Consider the following 15,145-nt stretch of genomic DNA (forward strand, 5'->3'; position numbering starts at 1 on the left):
GCAGGGAAATGATCATTATAACAGAGATGTAATATGTCACGAGAGAGAGAGAGAGAGAGAGAGAGAGAGAGAGAGAGAGAGAGAGAGAGAGAGAGAGAGTTAACCAGTGACGTATCAAGTTAATTTACATTTTGTTAAACTGCTTTCGTAAAGATAAGGTAATTGCTTCAGTCTTTGAATTATAAAGAAAAATTTTCTTTTGATTTTTATTGTAAGGTTAGCGCGTTCCTCATGCTCGTAACCTCAGATTCTACACAATGTTTAGGCTTTCAAGAATATTACCTGTTTAGAACGTTCATATAACACAAAAGGCTAAGCTGGTCTTTAAGAAGCTGTGGGCCCTATTCAGATACCATAGATTCTTTTCTTCTGAACAGTTGCTCCGTTTTTAAAAAGGATTGGCTAGTCCACCTATGGAGTACAGCGCTCACATCTGATGTGAGCGTAACATTAACTCTCTCAGTCTAACCTCGTAATTTGTCGTACTTACGTTACGCCGTAATGTTGGCTCATTTTCCTACTTATATAGATACCTATTACATGGGTCTCTACTCCCGAGAGCAGGCTGCTTCTGTGCCCCCACCGTTCACTAGACCACGCAATACTCGGCAAACTACTGCGTCACATGATTACTGTGTGGCCATTGTCAACTCAAGGGTGGGCCTTTGTGAAATCCACTTTTTCTCCCTACACCTCCAAGCTTTGGAACTCTACTCCTTCATTCATTTTCTAAGAGGTACGATCTGTCCTTTTTAAGTCAGATTTTCCATTTCCACCAAAACTCTTAACATATCACTCCTTTTCTTATTGTTTCCTCAAACTAGCCCAATTCATATTTCAGGTAAGGCTTGACCTGGATGTGGACTTATGTGCGTGACCGGAGCCTCCAGCATAAGAGAAGAAAAGAAAAACTCTGCACGATCAGGTCAGTGTCGATATGAAATAAAGTTTCCATATTGTAAGGCCACTTGTGAGGGGCCTCGCTAGTGCGTTGATCTAAAAACTGCAGCTGGTAACTGCCCGCACGACAAATGTAAAAATATTGTGAAGCTTATGTCGTATAAATGTATAAATCTGTCAAGTACACCTGGTAAATTGTAATAGAGAGTGGTGACTGAGATGATGCACATCAGACCTGAAGAGGAGCAACGTAGTTTCAGGAATGGTAAAGGATGTAAGAAGCACTTGGAGAAAAATGGGGATATGTATGTGGCATGAATGGACCTTGAGGAAGAATATGATACGACTGAGAAAACTGCTTTGTAACAGGTATTGCAGATGGATGTCGTGGGAGGAAAGACGTACAGATTTTTCTATCGGGAGAGTAAGGCGTGTGTGCGAATAGGATGAAAGAAGGGTGAATGGTTCCGAGTGAGAGTGGATTTGCGTCATGGATGAGGGTGGTGACGGGGATGAATCCAAGGACTTTGGAGAAAGGAGTGGGTCTTCAGTATACTGGTGGTATTGGGGGGTGGGGCTAAAAGGCGAGTCAGGTGTTGTTTGCAGATGACACGGCGCTAGTAGCAGACTCGAGAAACTCCAAAAGCCGGTGTTTGAGTCTGGGTGGATGCGTGAAAAGAGGAAGTTGAAAGTTAATGTGAATACAATCATGGTGATAGGGGTGTAGCAGGATGGGTTGAGTGTGAGTTTAATCTGGGAGAAGCTGCCGGAACTATTAGGGCTGAGGTAAGACATAGGGTAGGACAGGGGATAAAGCTCCTGAATGCACTGAGGAGTATGTGGAAGCCACTATCTGTTAGGTCAAAGATGGGTATCTATTTCTTTTTATGTTGAAGGCTCCAGTCACGAATAAAAGTCCGCATCAAGGCCGAGCCTTTCATTGAAATATAGAGAGGTTAATGAAAGGGAATAGAAGAGCCAAGGGAAAGTATTCACGAATATTGGAGGAAGTGAAAAACTCTCCTTTGATACGTGCCAGATCATAGTTACTGGGAAAGACGAGAGGGTAGAGAGTTCCAAAGCTTCGAGGTGTAGGGAAAGAAAATGATCAAAACGGTCCACTCTTCAGTTGTCAACCGCCACGCAGTAATCATGTGATGCAGCAGCTATCTGAGTATTGCTGGCCTACCTAGAGGTGGGGGCACACATTTGCCAGCTCTTGGGAGCACAGACCAAAGTAATACCTATAGAGGAGGAAAAGTGATGCAGAACTGAGGCGTAGTACAAGTTGGTCGAGTTAAGAAGTTAGCCTGGTAGACTTAATAAATCGTGCCGTTTTCGGCTCAACTTTGTCAAGTAAGGATGCAGAGATAGAACCATCTCAGATGTGAGAGTAGTACTCCATACAAGAACGGATTAATCCTTTGTATAAAAGAAGTATCTGTTTTGAAGAAATTTCGACATCTAAACAGGACTCCAATTTCTTAGAGGAAGACTTAGCTATTTTGGTAATATGGGGTTTCCAAGATAGAGTTGATATTACAGGAATAGCAAATATGTTCACTGAGTCAAGAGGTGGAATTGCAGAAACCGTCGAAGGAGAAAGGAAAATTGGGATGAATTTTCGATAGAGAGATGGACAAAAACTGAGTCTTGAAGGCATTAAACTTACCAGATTTCATCTACCCATCTGAGATATGCTGCCTGACTTTGTTGAGGAAGTTGTGTCGAGATGAGATGCAGTTCGAATGAGAGAAGAAGGAGCAGATTTGAAGGATGTGGAGGAATGCAGTGTTGTGTTTTCCGCGTATGAATGTATTTGCTTATTTATGGAAGAGAGGAAATCGTTGATAAAAAGTAGAAAAAGTGTACGGGACAGGAGAGAACCTTGAAGGACACCGCTGTTGATGGAGAAAGAATGGAAGCTGATCCATCAACCACCATGGAGATAGATCGGCCAGAGAAGAAGCTTGATATGAGGGAGCAAAGTGAGGGAGGGAGAGTAAAAGAAGGGAGCTTAGAGATGAGATTCCGATGTCACCCCCCATGTCAAAAGCTTTGGACACATTAAGGGTAACTACATATAATTCCCCAAAATCCTTAAGGGACAATGACCAGACATCAGAAAGAATATCACCAGTGTTTCTCGCTTCACGGAAGCCACTAACAACTTGTAAGCATGAAGACTGTGCCAGAATGAACAATGTGCCCACATTAACAGTGTGTCTTCATAAACAGTGTGGCAACATTAACTTTATGCCAACATTAACATTATACCAGCATTAACATTATGCTGGTATTAACACGGTCAGCATTAGCAATATGCCAGCATTTTTAGTGTATTGTAGTGTAGTGTTTACAATGAGTCAGCATCGGCAGTGTACCATTCCTTCCACCGTGCCAGAATCAACACTTTGCCAATGTTAACTATGCTCCGGCATTAACTTTGTGAGAGCATTAGCAATATGCCAGCATTAACGCCATGTGACAGCATTAATTTGCCAATGTTAACTATGCTCCGGCATTAACTTTGTGAGAGCATTAGCAATATGCCAGCATTAACGCCATGTGACAGCATTAATTTTGTGCCAACATCAACAATGTGAGAGTATTAACATTGTGCCACCAATAACAATGTATCAGCATTAACACTGTGCCAGCATTAACAATGTGAGAACGCTAACCTTGTCTCAGCATCAACAGTGTGTTAGCATTAACAACTAGAAGCACTAAAAATGTGCCAGCATTGTCTGTGTGCCAGCGTTAACATTGTGCTACCACCAACAGTGGTTCAGCATTAACACTGTGCCAGCATTAACAATGTGCCAGCTTTAACTATGTGCCAACATTAACGATGTGTCAGCATGGACAACATGCAAGCATTAACACTGCCAGTATTAACAATGTGACAGCATTAACAATGAACCAGCAGTAACGCCTACCCTTGCCTGTACCTCTAGGTTCTTTATCACAAATTCACCAGTTGAACATGTTAGTCTCCAATCCGGAACTAATTAGACAAACATCATCCAGCTTCACATTATATGGCTCATTGATTCATACTCCAGGTTGGTCATTATCATCCTTAAACTTACCTATCATATCCATCTGCCAGTCTTCGAGGTGCAAGTGAGTGTGTAAGAGGGTCGAGTTGTCAGATGTGAGATCAGAAACCAGAACATTGGGCCAAGTCAGGGACATCCCCATCACGAAGTAGGACACGGAGGCGCCAAGGATAATCAGCATCTACGGAAGATATAAGATCATACACTGGATTATATCAGTTCTGGTGGTCTGCAGGTTATAGTAGTGCTGGTGGTACACAGGCAGGAGGGCCATAGGTTATGCCAGTACTTCTGATATGCAAGCAAGAGGGGTCATGGGTTTGATAGTATTGGTTGTACTCAAGTAGGAGGGCCGTGGGTTATAGATGCACTGGTAGTAGGCAGAAAGGAGGGTTCATTATGAGGTTATCTTCGGTCATAATCTTAGTGTGGTAGAAATAGGATAGGAAAGCAGAGGGCACATCACCGTTCACCTTTCCCTCTGGCTGAAAAGCTGGTAGGAAAAGAAAGAAAGAAAAAGAAGAGAGATTCCGTATAGTTTGGGCAGATTATACAGCCATGGAAACTGGAAACGTGATCCTTAGTCTAACTATACTGTGGCTAGATTGTTCAGTGAGCTATACTGCAGCTAGACTCTGCAGTGAGCTGAACTAGAGCTAGACTACAGTGAGCTATGCTAGAGCTAAACTGTGTACAGTAAATCACACTGTGTCAAACTCTGCAGTGGCGTATACTGGGGTTAACTCCAGTGAGCTATACACTAGAGCTAGGCTATACAGTGAACTTTACTTGGGCTAGACTGAGGCTAGGTTCTGCAGTAAGCTATACGGTGACTCTTCATTGATAAGAGATATCAGTAAACTATTCGTCTAGCTTTGACCTGAAGATAGTTATAGCTTTTACATTGGATATGCTCTTGATAGTTCATCCCAGTGTTCTTCAGGTCTGCAGTACAGCTGAAGAGACTTCTTCCCATGTTGCTTTATCATCTTCCTTCCCTTAATTTCGTACATTTATTTCTGGTAATTGACTCTCTAGCCTGTATGTTGATTTGTCGAAATTTATTTTGCGTTTTGAAGACTTCTGAAATATATCTTCAGGGTTAATGCTTTTATCGAGGGAATCATTTCAGGTCTCTCAGTCTTTTTTTTTTTTTATGATGCTTATTTTAGTGTTGGAATTGACTTTACTGATCTCTTGAGTTCGTTCAGGTCTGGTGACCACCACCAGTCATAAGTCATCAGAGTCATAAGTCATCAGAGTGTGGGGGAGGAGTTCCTCGAGTCATAAGAGTGTGGGGGAGGAGTTCCTCGAGTCATCAGAGTGTGGGGGAGGAGTTCCTCGGGTCATAAGAGTGTGGGGGAGGAGTTCCTCGGGTCATAAGAGTGTGGGGGAGGAGTTCCTCGAGTCATAAGAGTGTGGGGGAGGAGTTCCTCGAGTCATCAGAGTGTGGGGGAGGAGTTCCTCGAGTCATCAGAGTGTGGGGGAGGAGTTCCTCGGGTCATAAGAGTGTGGGGGAGGAGTTCCTCGGGTCATAAGAGTGTGGGGGAGGAGTTCCTCGAGTCATAAGAGTGTGGGGGAGGAGTTCCTCGAGTCATCAGAGTGTGGGGGAGGAGTTCCTCGAGTCATCAGAGTGTGGGGGAGGAGTTCCTCGAGTCATCAGAGTGTGGGGGAGGAGTTCCTCGAGTCATAAGAGTGTGGGGGAGGAGTTCCTCGAGTCATAAGAGTGTGGGGGAGGAGTTCCTCGAGTCATAAGAGTGTGGGGGAGGAGTTCCTCGAGTCATAAGAGTGTGGGGGAGGGGCTTCTAAAGACGTTACAGGGGGGGGTTACATATTCCTATGGGCGTGGGCAGATGGAGTTTCTTGAATCATAACGGGAAGGTTACTAGAGTCATAACGGGAAGGTTACTAGAGTCATAACGGGAAGGTTACTAGAGTCATAACGGGAAGGTTACTAGAGTCATAACAGGAAGGTTACTAGAGTCATAACGGGAAGGTTACTAGAGTCATAACGGGAAGGTTACTAGAGTCATAATGGGAATGTAGCTAGAGCTTGCTGTTTCCTCCGTCTCGGTGGCTGGTGAAGACCAGTTTACATTCACGTTTATATATTCAACTTTACCTTAAACATTAGATATTGTTTTGCTAGTCATGAGCACATTTATACGAGGGCTTTACTCTCCTTGGAAACAATACAGTGTGTCTATTGAGCGTTGATTCGTAAAGTAACAATAATTGCTTGATGAACATGACAGAAGGAGTTGGCCACCTGCGTGGAATTTAATACACCTGACGTAACTTGCAGAGTTGCCAGCTTAGCACTTTCTGTAGAGATCTAGCGCCTAATTTTCATATTTAGCACCTTGGGGCATTTTTCTGCGCTATCTTTTTTTTTTTCTATTTAACGCCAAACTTAGTGTTAATTCAATATATGCGGAAATTCAAACATTTATTATGTTAATGTGATTTAGGAAGTTTAATCGAAACTTACTAAGATGACAAGGAAAACAATACAAATATTACATGTAATTAATTTTCATCGAGATGAACATGTTCGAAAATATTTTGAACCGGTTCAAATTCATGTGTGTTACGCGGGACTCCCACCTCCTCAACGTGAGGTTCAGTCGAACTCTCGGTGGTGACAGAGCTGTTATCCATGGGCTTCTCTGAGTTGGCTTTGACTATGCTAACATTCCCTCCCTCCAACGCTGATGTAGAGCGTATCTTTAGTCATATGAACACCGTTGAAGTCAAAGCTTCAAAATAGACTATCCAAAGCTTAAATGCAATACTAGCTATCAAGTATGGACTAAGAAGAAATGGAAGCCCAGTTAAAGATAAACATGGCGATGATTATACGCAACATCATGGCTTGTCTCTCTAGATTCAAGTCAGAAAATAAGGATAAAATCACCAATAAGCACTACAGAGAGTTCGAATCCCATCCAAACTAGTTAATCGCCTCCTGGAGCCAATTAGCAGACCTGTTGTTATGATTATAAACTGCCTGAGGAAGTACTGAAAAACATTGGGTCATTGAAACCATACGAGTCATCGCCACAGCCACCAGAACCCTCGCAATAGACCACCACAACCCCAGGACACAAGAGGACGAAGAGATTGCGCATTAAAGCAGTTAGTCGTACCTCTTATTAATGATTCAACACGACAAAGGGCGAAAACAACTAATTCGAAGAGCATTTTTTTTTTCGCTGTCATTTAGTAACTTTAGCGCTTTTTCGGGAGTGAATCTAGCGCCATCAGAAATTTTGAGCTGGCAACTCTGGGTCACGTAAGACACACTCGGACAACTTACTTGCTTAAACTGACGCCGCGTTCGTTCGTGGGTTGTTTCATCTGCCTCGTCGACACACAGATCTGGTAATATGGGATGGTTAGACACACAGCTGTGGAACTAGGGTCATATTTAAGCCAGACAGCTAAGCAGGAGGGAACCAAAACGGGACAATGGAAACGTCACTGTTTCATGTTAGTTGTACCAGAAGAAATGGAAATTTTGACTGTTGGATGTATTGAGAATATAGTTCATATGGAAACACACACACACACACACACATATATATATATATATATATATATATATATATATATATATATATATATATATCATAAACCTCCAACAGCCAGGATCGAACCCGGGACCTCTGTGCAAGGGGCAGGAATGCTAACCATTAGGCTGTGGGCCGGAATAATAGGTAATAACTATTCGAATACTAAGTTGGAGGTTTGTATGTTCTATGGAGGTGCGCGTACATATGCACCTTATTCGTATTCATATACCTCCGCGTTGTTCAATTAGGTTCGGTAAAATGCTATCTGCTGGCTATGTGCGCCTGTTGGGAAATAACCGGTGTAGGGGGTACCCCGTTGCTCACCAACGTGAGACGAAGGGTGTTCGAGTACTTAGTATTCGAATAGTTATTTCCTATTAGCCTGGCCCATATTCTAACGGTTAGCATTCCCGCCTTTTGCACAGTGGTCCCGGGTTCGATCCTGGCTGTTGGAGATTTGTATGTTCTATGAAGGTGTGCTTTCATATGCACTTTATTCGTATATATATATGTATAATCTTAGTTCTATTTGTTATACTTGGTCAGTGATCACTTACTTGCAAGAGAGGTTGTCTGACGTCCCTTGGACATGTTCAGCTGGTGGTGAGTGTCTGGTTTACTAAACTTGCGGCACACCTGATCACTGGAAAAATACATCAGAAGATATGTAGCTTCCTCTTGGTATTACTATAGAGAAACATTCAGTAAATCAATTATGGAAAAGAAATTGTCTCAGGTGAGTTCAAGGTTTAATCATGACCCGGCTATCAGTTATGTGATGTTCCAGGAACATACAGCGAGGTGTCGGAAAGTTTCTGAATGATACACGCACGTAGCTGCAGCCTAGGTACCTTCCTGCCTAGTAGGGAAGACGTCCAAAAGGTGATATAATCAGATAACACGGTTGCCTAGGACAAGAACCCTCCCACCTCCTTCCCCAGGAGTCGTAGATTATCGTTAAAGAATGATTCCTTTTCTTGCAAAGTCGTCAAACGAATCACGTACCTTCCATCTTTGTTGTATCACAGAGACTTTTGAGTCTGATGGAAAGGCTTTATTGAGAGAAGATAGAAAAAGTGTCAGGCTCACAGAAGCTGGACTTACAAGAGATGAGTTTAGGTGTCCCTATTACAAAGACAACAAAAACATATTGAAAATGATCCTGCACTGCACCAACGTGTACGCCACGTGAGGGTTTTGAGGAAGATAAAAAAAAAAATAAGATTAGAATTCGAGGATTTCCACGTCAGTGATCGTGATTCCCTGGAGAGAACTGGCTGGCACAGGGACCTGTTTGTCAGTCCTGTCTGTTACACAGCTTAATACAACACTGGAGACTATTACAAACGGTGGAGGAAAGTCACAGTAATTTTGTCTCTACCTGGGGTCAAGCTGTTGTTGTGAAAAGATAAGATACAGATAATGTAAAGGTTGAAGACAATGCTTGAGACTTGTGCTGGGAGCTGCAAGAGCGAGAGTGGGCCCGGGCGTTGCCAGTGACAATAGCGTTCGTACCAAGGAAGGTTGTCTCGAGAATTAATGTAAGACCCTTTCTTCCGGTGAACTACCGCTAAGATCGAAATAGTGTTCGTACCAAGCAAGGTTGCTGCCAGAATTCGTATAAGACCCTTGCTTCCGGTCGACTACAGCTAAGATCGAATGAGGTCACGAACAAGAGAGAGAGTGACGTACTTTGATACAAAAACTCTTGAAACTGTTTGAAAAGAAAAGCCTTGAAATCAGTGTGTATAGAAGCTCTGAAACTAGCAAGAAAATCTGAGTACGCACACACACACATACACCTACAAAAGCCATGCAGTTCCTATCCAGGTTGATGCTTTAGGAAAGCCTCGGATAAGGAAAAGAAGACATTAGAATATATATACATAACAATGAGAGACCTCCAAGCCAGAGGTTGTCATCAATGGCTTTCACTAAGGCCATGTATAGGACGGGAAGAGCCTCCGCCCAAGCGAAAGCAAGGATTCATAAAGAAACTTGCATGAATCAATACTTTCTTTTTGGTTACACATATATGAACGCTGAGCTGCGTGTTTGTAACGACAGTTACAGAGGCTTCTCCTGTACCTCAGGTTCGTTTGACATGAAATTTGTGGAGAAGACATGTGTCTCTGTCCGCCTGACAGCGTTGTAGTGTGTTTTCATATTGCCTCACCTCGCCACTCGTGGTGGAAATTAATGACTTCGCCAAAGAGGTTAAAAGACGAAGTTCAAGCCACAGCGGACAAGACTCTGTACCTTTCCATGAGAGTGTGTTCCACATTTCATGCTTAATTACTGGTACTAAACTCAAAATAGTGCGCAGTTCATTCGTAGACGTGAATATATTATAACACAGCTAAATATGTACAGGCAGGTATGAAAACACACTTTGTTTCATCAGACAGAAGTGGTAAAAAATTGTGTCCTCTTGGTCGTGAAAATGTCACAAGAAAATGGATTTTCCATTGAACAGTGGCAAAATTATCCGTCCTGTGTCGAAATATCTTGTCCTCCTCCTTTCGTCTGGGAAACACCCGTGCATCCTCCTGTTCCCCATCCTCCGCACGGGGGAGGCCTCTGGAGATCCACATCGGGCAAGTCAAAGACAGATTACGTTCTTGAATCTTGTTAATCCCGGCGAGTGCCGGCCACCTTGTGCAGGCGTGACCTTGGACCTCCACGATCTAGTCAACGGCCTGATGGTCATACCTCAGGGTCGTACCGATGTGCTCAAGAGTCGTGCCGATGTGCTCAGGAGTCGTACCGATGTGCTCAGGAGCCGTGCCGATGTGCTCAGGAGTCGTACCGATGTGCTCAGGAGTCGTGCCGATGTGCTCAAGAGTCGTGCCGATGTGCTCAGGAGTCGTACCGATGGGCTCAAGAGTCGTACTCGATGTGCTCAGGAGTCGTACCGATGTGCTCAAGAGTCGTGCCGATGTGCTCAAGAGTCGTGCCGATGTGCTCAGGAGTCGTACCGATGTGCTCAGGAGTCGTGCCGATGTGCTCAAGAGCCGTGCCGATGTGCTCAGGAGTCGTGCCGATGTGCTCAGGAGTCGTGCCGATGTGCTCAAGAGTCGTGCCGATGTGCTCAAGAGTCGTGCCGATGTGCTCAGGAGTCGTACCGATGGGCTCAAGAGTCGTACTCGATGTGCTCAGGAGTCGTACCGATGTGCTCAAGAGTCGTGCCGATGTGCTCAAGAGTCGTGCCGATGTGCTCAGGAGTCGTACCGATGTGCTCAGGAGTCGTGCCGATGTGCTCAAGAGCCGTGCCGATGTGCTCAGGAGTCGTGCCGATGTGCTCAGGAGTCGTGCCGATGTGCTCAAGGGCTTTACGGTCGTGCTCAAGAGTTACGTAGATATCTCTGACGTCTGTCACAGCGTCGTAAGGTACCTGACGGGTTGTGCATGTGACTCTATGTGATGTTGGGAAATGATGAATGTATGTGAAAATCTTCACCAGTGCTCATGGGACTCTATGTGATGTTGGGAGATGATGGATGTTTGTAAAAATCTTCACCAGTGTTCATGCGACTCTATGTGATGTTGGGAGATGATGGATGTTTGTGAAAATCTATAGCAGTGCTCATGCGACTCTATGTGATGTTGGGAGATGATGGATGCATGTGAAAATCTTTACCAGTGCTCATGCGACTCTATGTGACGTCGGAAGATGATGGATGTATGTGAAAATCTATAGCAGTGTTCATGCGACTCTATGTGATGTTGGGAGATGATGGATGTATGTGAAAACCTTTACTATTGCTTATGCGACTCTATGTGATGTTGGGAGATGATGGATGTGTGAAAATCTTTACCATTGCTCATGCGACTATGTGATGTAATGAGATGATGGATGTATGTGAAAATCTTTACCAGTGCTTATGCTACTCTATGTGATGTTGGGAGATGATGGATGTATGTGAAAATCTTTACCAGTGCTCATGCGACTCTATGTGACGTCGGAAGATGATGGATGCATGTGAAAATCTATAGCAGTGTTCATGCGACTCTATGTGACGTCGGTAGATGATGGGTGTATGTGAGCACCTTTACCAGTGCTCCAACACTGTTGTCAGGCGCTATGGTAGGCCACCTGACGTTTCTGGTGAGGCAGCTGTGAAGTGTGTGCGCGTGCGTGTCCATACTTCGCTAGCAGTGTTATGTTCTGGGTGTTGGGTGTCGGCCTTAAGCACGCATTAGCCCGGAGTTTTAGCCCAGCCATTAATTTGTTCCCTTGGGTTAAACTGATGATGGAGGTGATTCCTGCCGTCACTGTAGACTTCAGTGTTTGTACTGGAAATCTTGCAAGCAATGGTGAAAGTCTGAGACTGCAGACAGTTTGGGCGGTAAAAAGAAAAAAAAAAAGAACTTCCAGTATTTGAAGTTTCTCTCATGATGTTCTGCACATGGTTTGTTCTTCAGGTGAAAGCAGTTGAATCTTGGACATTTTCATGTGTTCTTGTCATCGTGTCGCATGGAAGCGAACGGTGAGAAGCAGAGGCGTTGAGATGGCGCCTTACGGGCTCATTTCAGTGCCTGGAGCAGTGTTCGTTACGCTCGTGACTCGGGGTTTGAGTGATGTTTCACTGAACCTTTTCTCTCACGCCCCGTTACGTTTGAGCAGAGCTGCTGAGATTCGTGACTTCCAGGCTGAGTGATTCATTCCCTCTCCTCTGACGATGCGAGACTCAGGCAGTGAAAGTTAATGTCAGGAAATGGCTCAGATCCAGGTGTGTACAGTGTAACTAGAATTCCGCAACAGAAATTTCCAGGACTTACCGAGATGCCGTAAAGTGGACGGTGACCGAACGTTTACGGTAATGCTTGAGACGGGCTAATCTTTGAGCCTCACGAAAAGAAACGAAACTTTGGGCAACAAAGCTCGTGTTTATGCGTTGAGGCTAAGCACTGACCCAGAGCCTGGTGGTGGAGGGGTTCATGGTTGCCAGCCAAGTTTGGTCGTGCCGTGCTGCCGTTGTGTTGTCCTTCCTTGTTTTACTGACTGGCCAGAAATTTGCGTTGTCACTGTTGGCTCGTATCTCTCCTTACCTCTGCCTACCCAGTATGAAGCCGTGTATGAAGACGCCTTAGCATCAAGAACAGTGGTTCATGAGCGGAAAAGTGTTCATCCACATCCAGCTTCAGTTCACATGACTGTGGTGAAGATGAAAGTTGCTTCTTTATGTATATATTTACCATTTTATACCCTCATACTTCACCATAATTCGCATACTTTGTGTAGCTATTCATTTCCCATCATATATATATATATATATATATATATATATATATATATATATATATATATATATATATATATATATATATATATATATTTTTTTTTTTTATACTACTCACCATTTCCCGCGTTAGCGAGGTAGCTTTAAGAACACAGGACTGGGCCTTTGAGGGAATATCCTCACCTGGCCCCCTTCTCTGTTCCTTCTTTTGGAAAAAAAAAAAAAGGGAGGGAAGGATTTCCAGCCACCCACTCCCTCCCATATTAGTCGCCTTCTACGACACGCAGGGAATACGTGGGAAGTATTCTTTCTCCCCTATCCCCAGGGATAATACACACACACACACACACATATATATATATATATATATATATATATATATATATATATATATATATATATATATATATATATATACATATATGCACATATATAAGAGGTTGAAAGTTGTTAAAGGGGGCTTGTATGTACTTGTGGCGTCCTGAAGCGAGTCAACCTCTCTATCAAGCAGGAGAGCTGTGTTCCTTGGATTCAACAAGGCGAAAGATAAAGAGATAACAAATGCTATTATTGACGTATAGTTGTTGCTGTTATATGAAGAATGATATAACTTGAAACAAATCATATGCATCATCGCTGGAACCGCTGTATGAAGGAGGGAGACCAAATGTGAAACCAAATGTGGTCGCAGCGCGGTGGTCTGGTGGGTGGTAGGGGCCATTGAGGTCAACTGAGGAAGGCTGGCAACTCCCTACAACGCACCCATCGCACCTCTCGCGGGGGGGGGGGGGGGGGGGGGGGGGGGGGGGGGGGGGGGTAGGAGGAGGAGGAGGAAGATATGCTAATATTGGCTTCTCTCGTAAGATTGTTTAGCTAGTAATGAGGAAATTATCATATTATGGGTTAGTTCGTGAAGTCATCCATAGCATGTATCATGAGCATAGCTGTAGATTAATTGCAGAGAGTAAATGGTTAAACTCACACAGGACATGAGGTCATCCATAGCGTGTTCTATATACGACTATGCCAGGTACAAAACATAATATTTACGGTGCTCACATAAGCAAATACAATGAAAACTGTCGCAGCAGGATGTGTTTGGTGTGTCTGGCTCATTTCCTGTGTAGGTAACGAGCCAATGATATGTCTTTAGGGACACTTGCGGCTTTTGCATTATTATACAGGGTCCCAGCTGGGGACAGAGTCTTAGCTATATGGGGACGGAGCGTGAGTTGCACGAGGGACGTACTTAGGGCGTGCTTGACCCAAGTGGGCGCGGTACGGCGCTGCGTGAAGCGCGTGTACCGACCGACATGACCTAGTGGACAGGGACCCTTCGCTTGGACACACACACACACACACACACACACACACACACACACACACACACACACACCCAGAGACCGGGCCTCAGCTAAGATCATATTTGAAGGACTTGTGTTATCAGTTGATGCTCCCGTAAGTGAACTTTTAACACCGGAGACCTGAGGCGAAGCCGCGTCACACTGTGCCTCAGAAATTACGGCAGACACCTTGTTATAACATGTAACCAGGTTAAGAACATATCCCATTATTTTCCCTTTGTCCATCAGTTCCACATTGTAAGTTACCTCACTTCCGTCTATTGATAAGATGTCAAAGTACCTATGACCTTTGCGATATGACTCCATTGGTTATTGACAGGTAAGTAAGTTTAGTGCCCTCCCATAATTCTCCCTTTTCTTTTATCGGTTTGGTATCGTATGAGTTAAACAATAAGTAATTACGGATAATATTGAACGTCAGTATGTTGGTAGGAGGCCAACCCTAACTTTTCATCCATGGTCGAGTATGTTGGTAATGTCACAACCACTTCTATGTTAAGATGCTCCACTGAGTTTTTTTTTTACACGGGTCCCTTTCACTGTCATATGATGTGGACTCATGTCATGTTATTTAGGTATTCAATGTAAGCAGGTTATCGGCCTTTCCTTAGCCTACTGGAGATTGAGTGCTCACAGTATCGGCATAATTAGGTTGTTAATGTCCATATTCAGGGCTTTTAATGAAACCATGGCTCATGGTAATCTGCATTGATCATCAGCTCTAAGTACTAAGTACTAGTTGTGTCTGTTTTCATTTCATTTTTTTTGCCCCCCCTCATTTCATTTCATTTTTTTGTACTCCCCTCTCACTTCGTACACCACTTCGACCAAAACAGCCTATGTCTGCCACTCTATCATCTAACACATTCGACAAACCTTCAAAATACTCAGTCCATCTCCTCACATCACCACTACTTGTTATTACCTCCCCATTAGTCCCCTTCACCGATGTTCCCATTTGTTCTCTTGTCTTACGCACTTTATTTACCTCCTTCCAA

General features: G+C 43.9%; 1 protein-coding gene across 1 annotated transcript in view; it reads right to left on the reverse strand.

The window, feature by feature from the left end:
• LOC139749435 (facilitated trehalose transporter Tret1-like) overlaps window positions 1–15,145 on the reverse strand; it is a 49,250-nt gene that overhangs the window by 25,262 nt on the left and 8,843 nt on the right. Inside the window, exons 2-4 of the mRNA XM_071663286.1 lie at window positions 8,098–8,183; window positions 7,285–7,346; window positions 3,996–4,146 (exon numbers count right to left, since the gene is read on the reverse strand). Coding sequence (XP_071519387.1) covers window positions 3,996–4,146; window positions 7,285–7,346; window positions 8,098–8,131 — 247 coding nt within the window. The 5' untranslated portion in view covers window positions 8,132–8,183. The remainder of the gene's footprint in view (window positions 1–3,995; window positions 4,147–7,284; window positions 7,347–8,097; window positions 8,184–15,145) is intronic.

The sequence above is a fragment of the Panulirus ornatus genome, chromosome 7 (assembly GCF_036320965.1).
Source record: "Panulirus ornatus isolate Po-2019 chromosome 7, ASM3632096v1, whole genome shotgun sequence".
NCBI classification, from domain to species: Eukaryota; Metazoa; Arthropoda; class Malacostraca; order Decapoda; family Palinuridae; genus Panulirus; species Panulirus ornatus.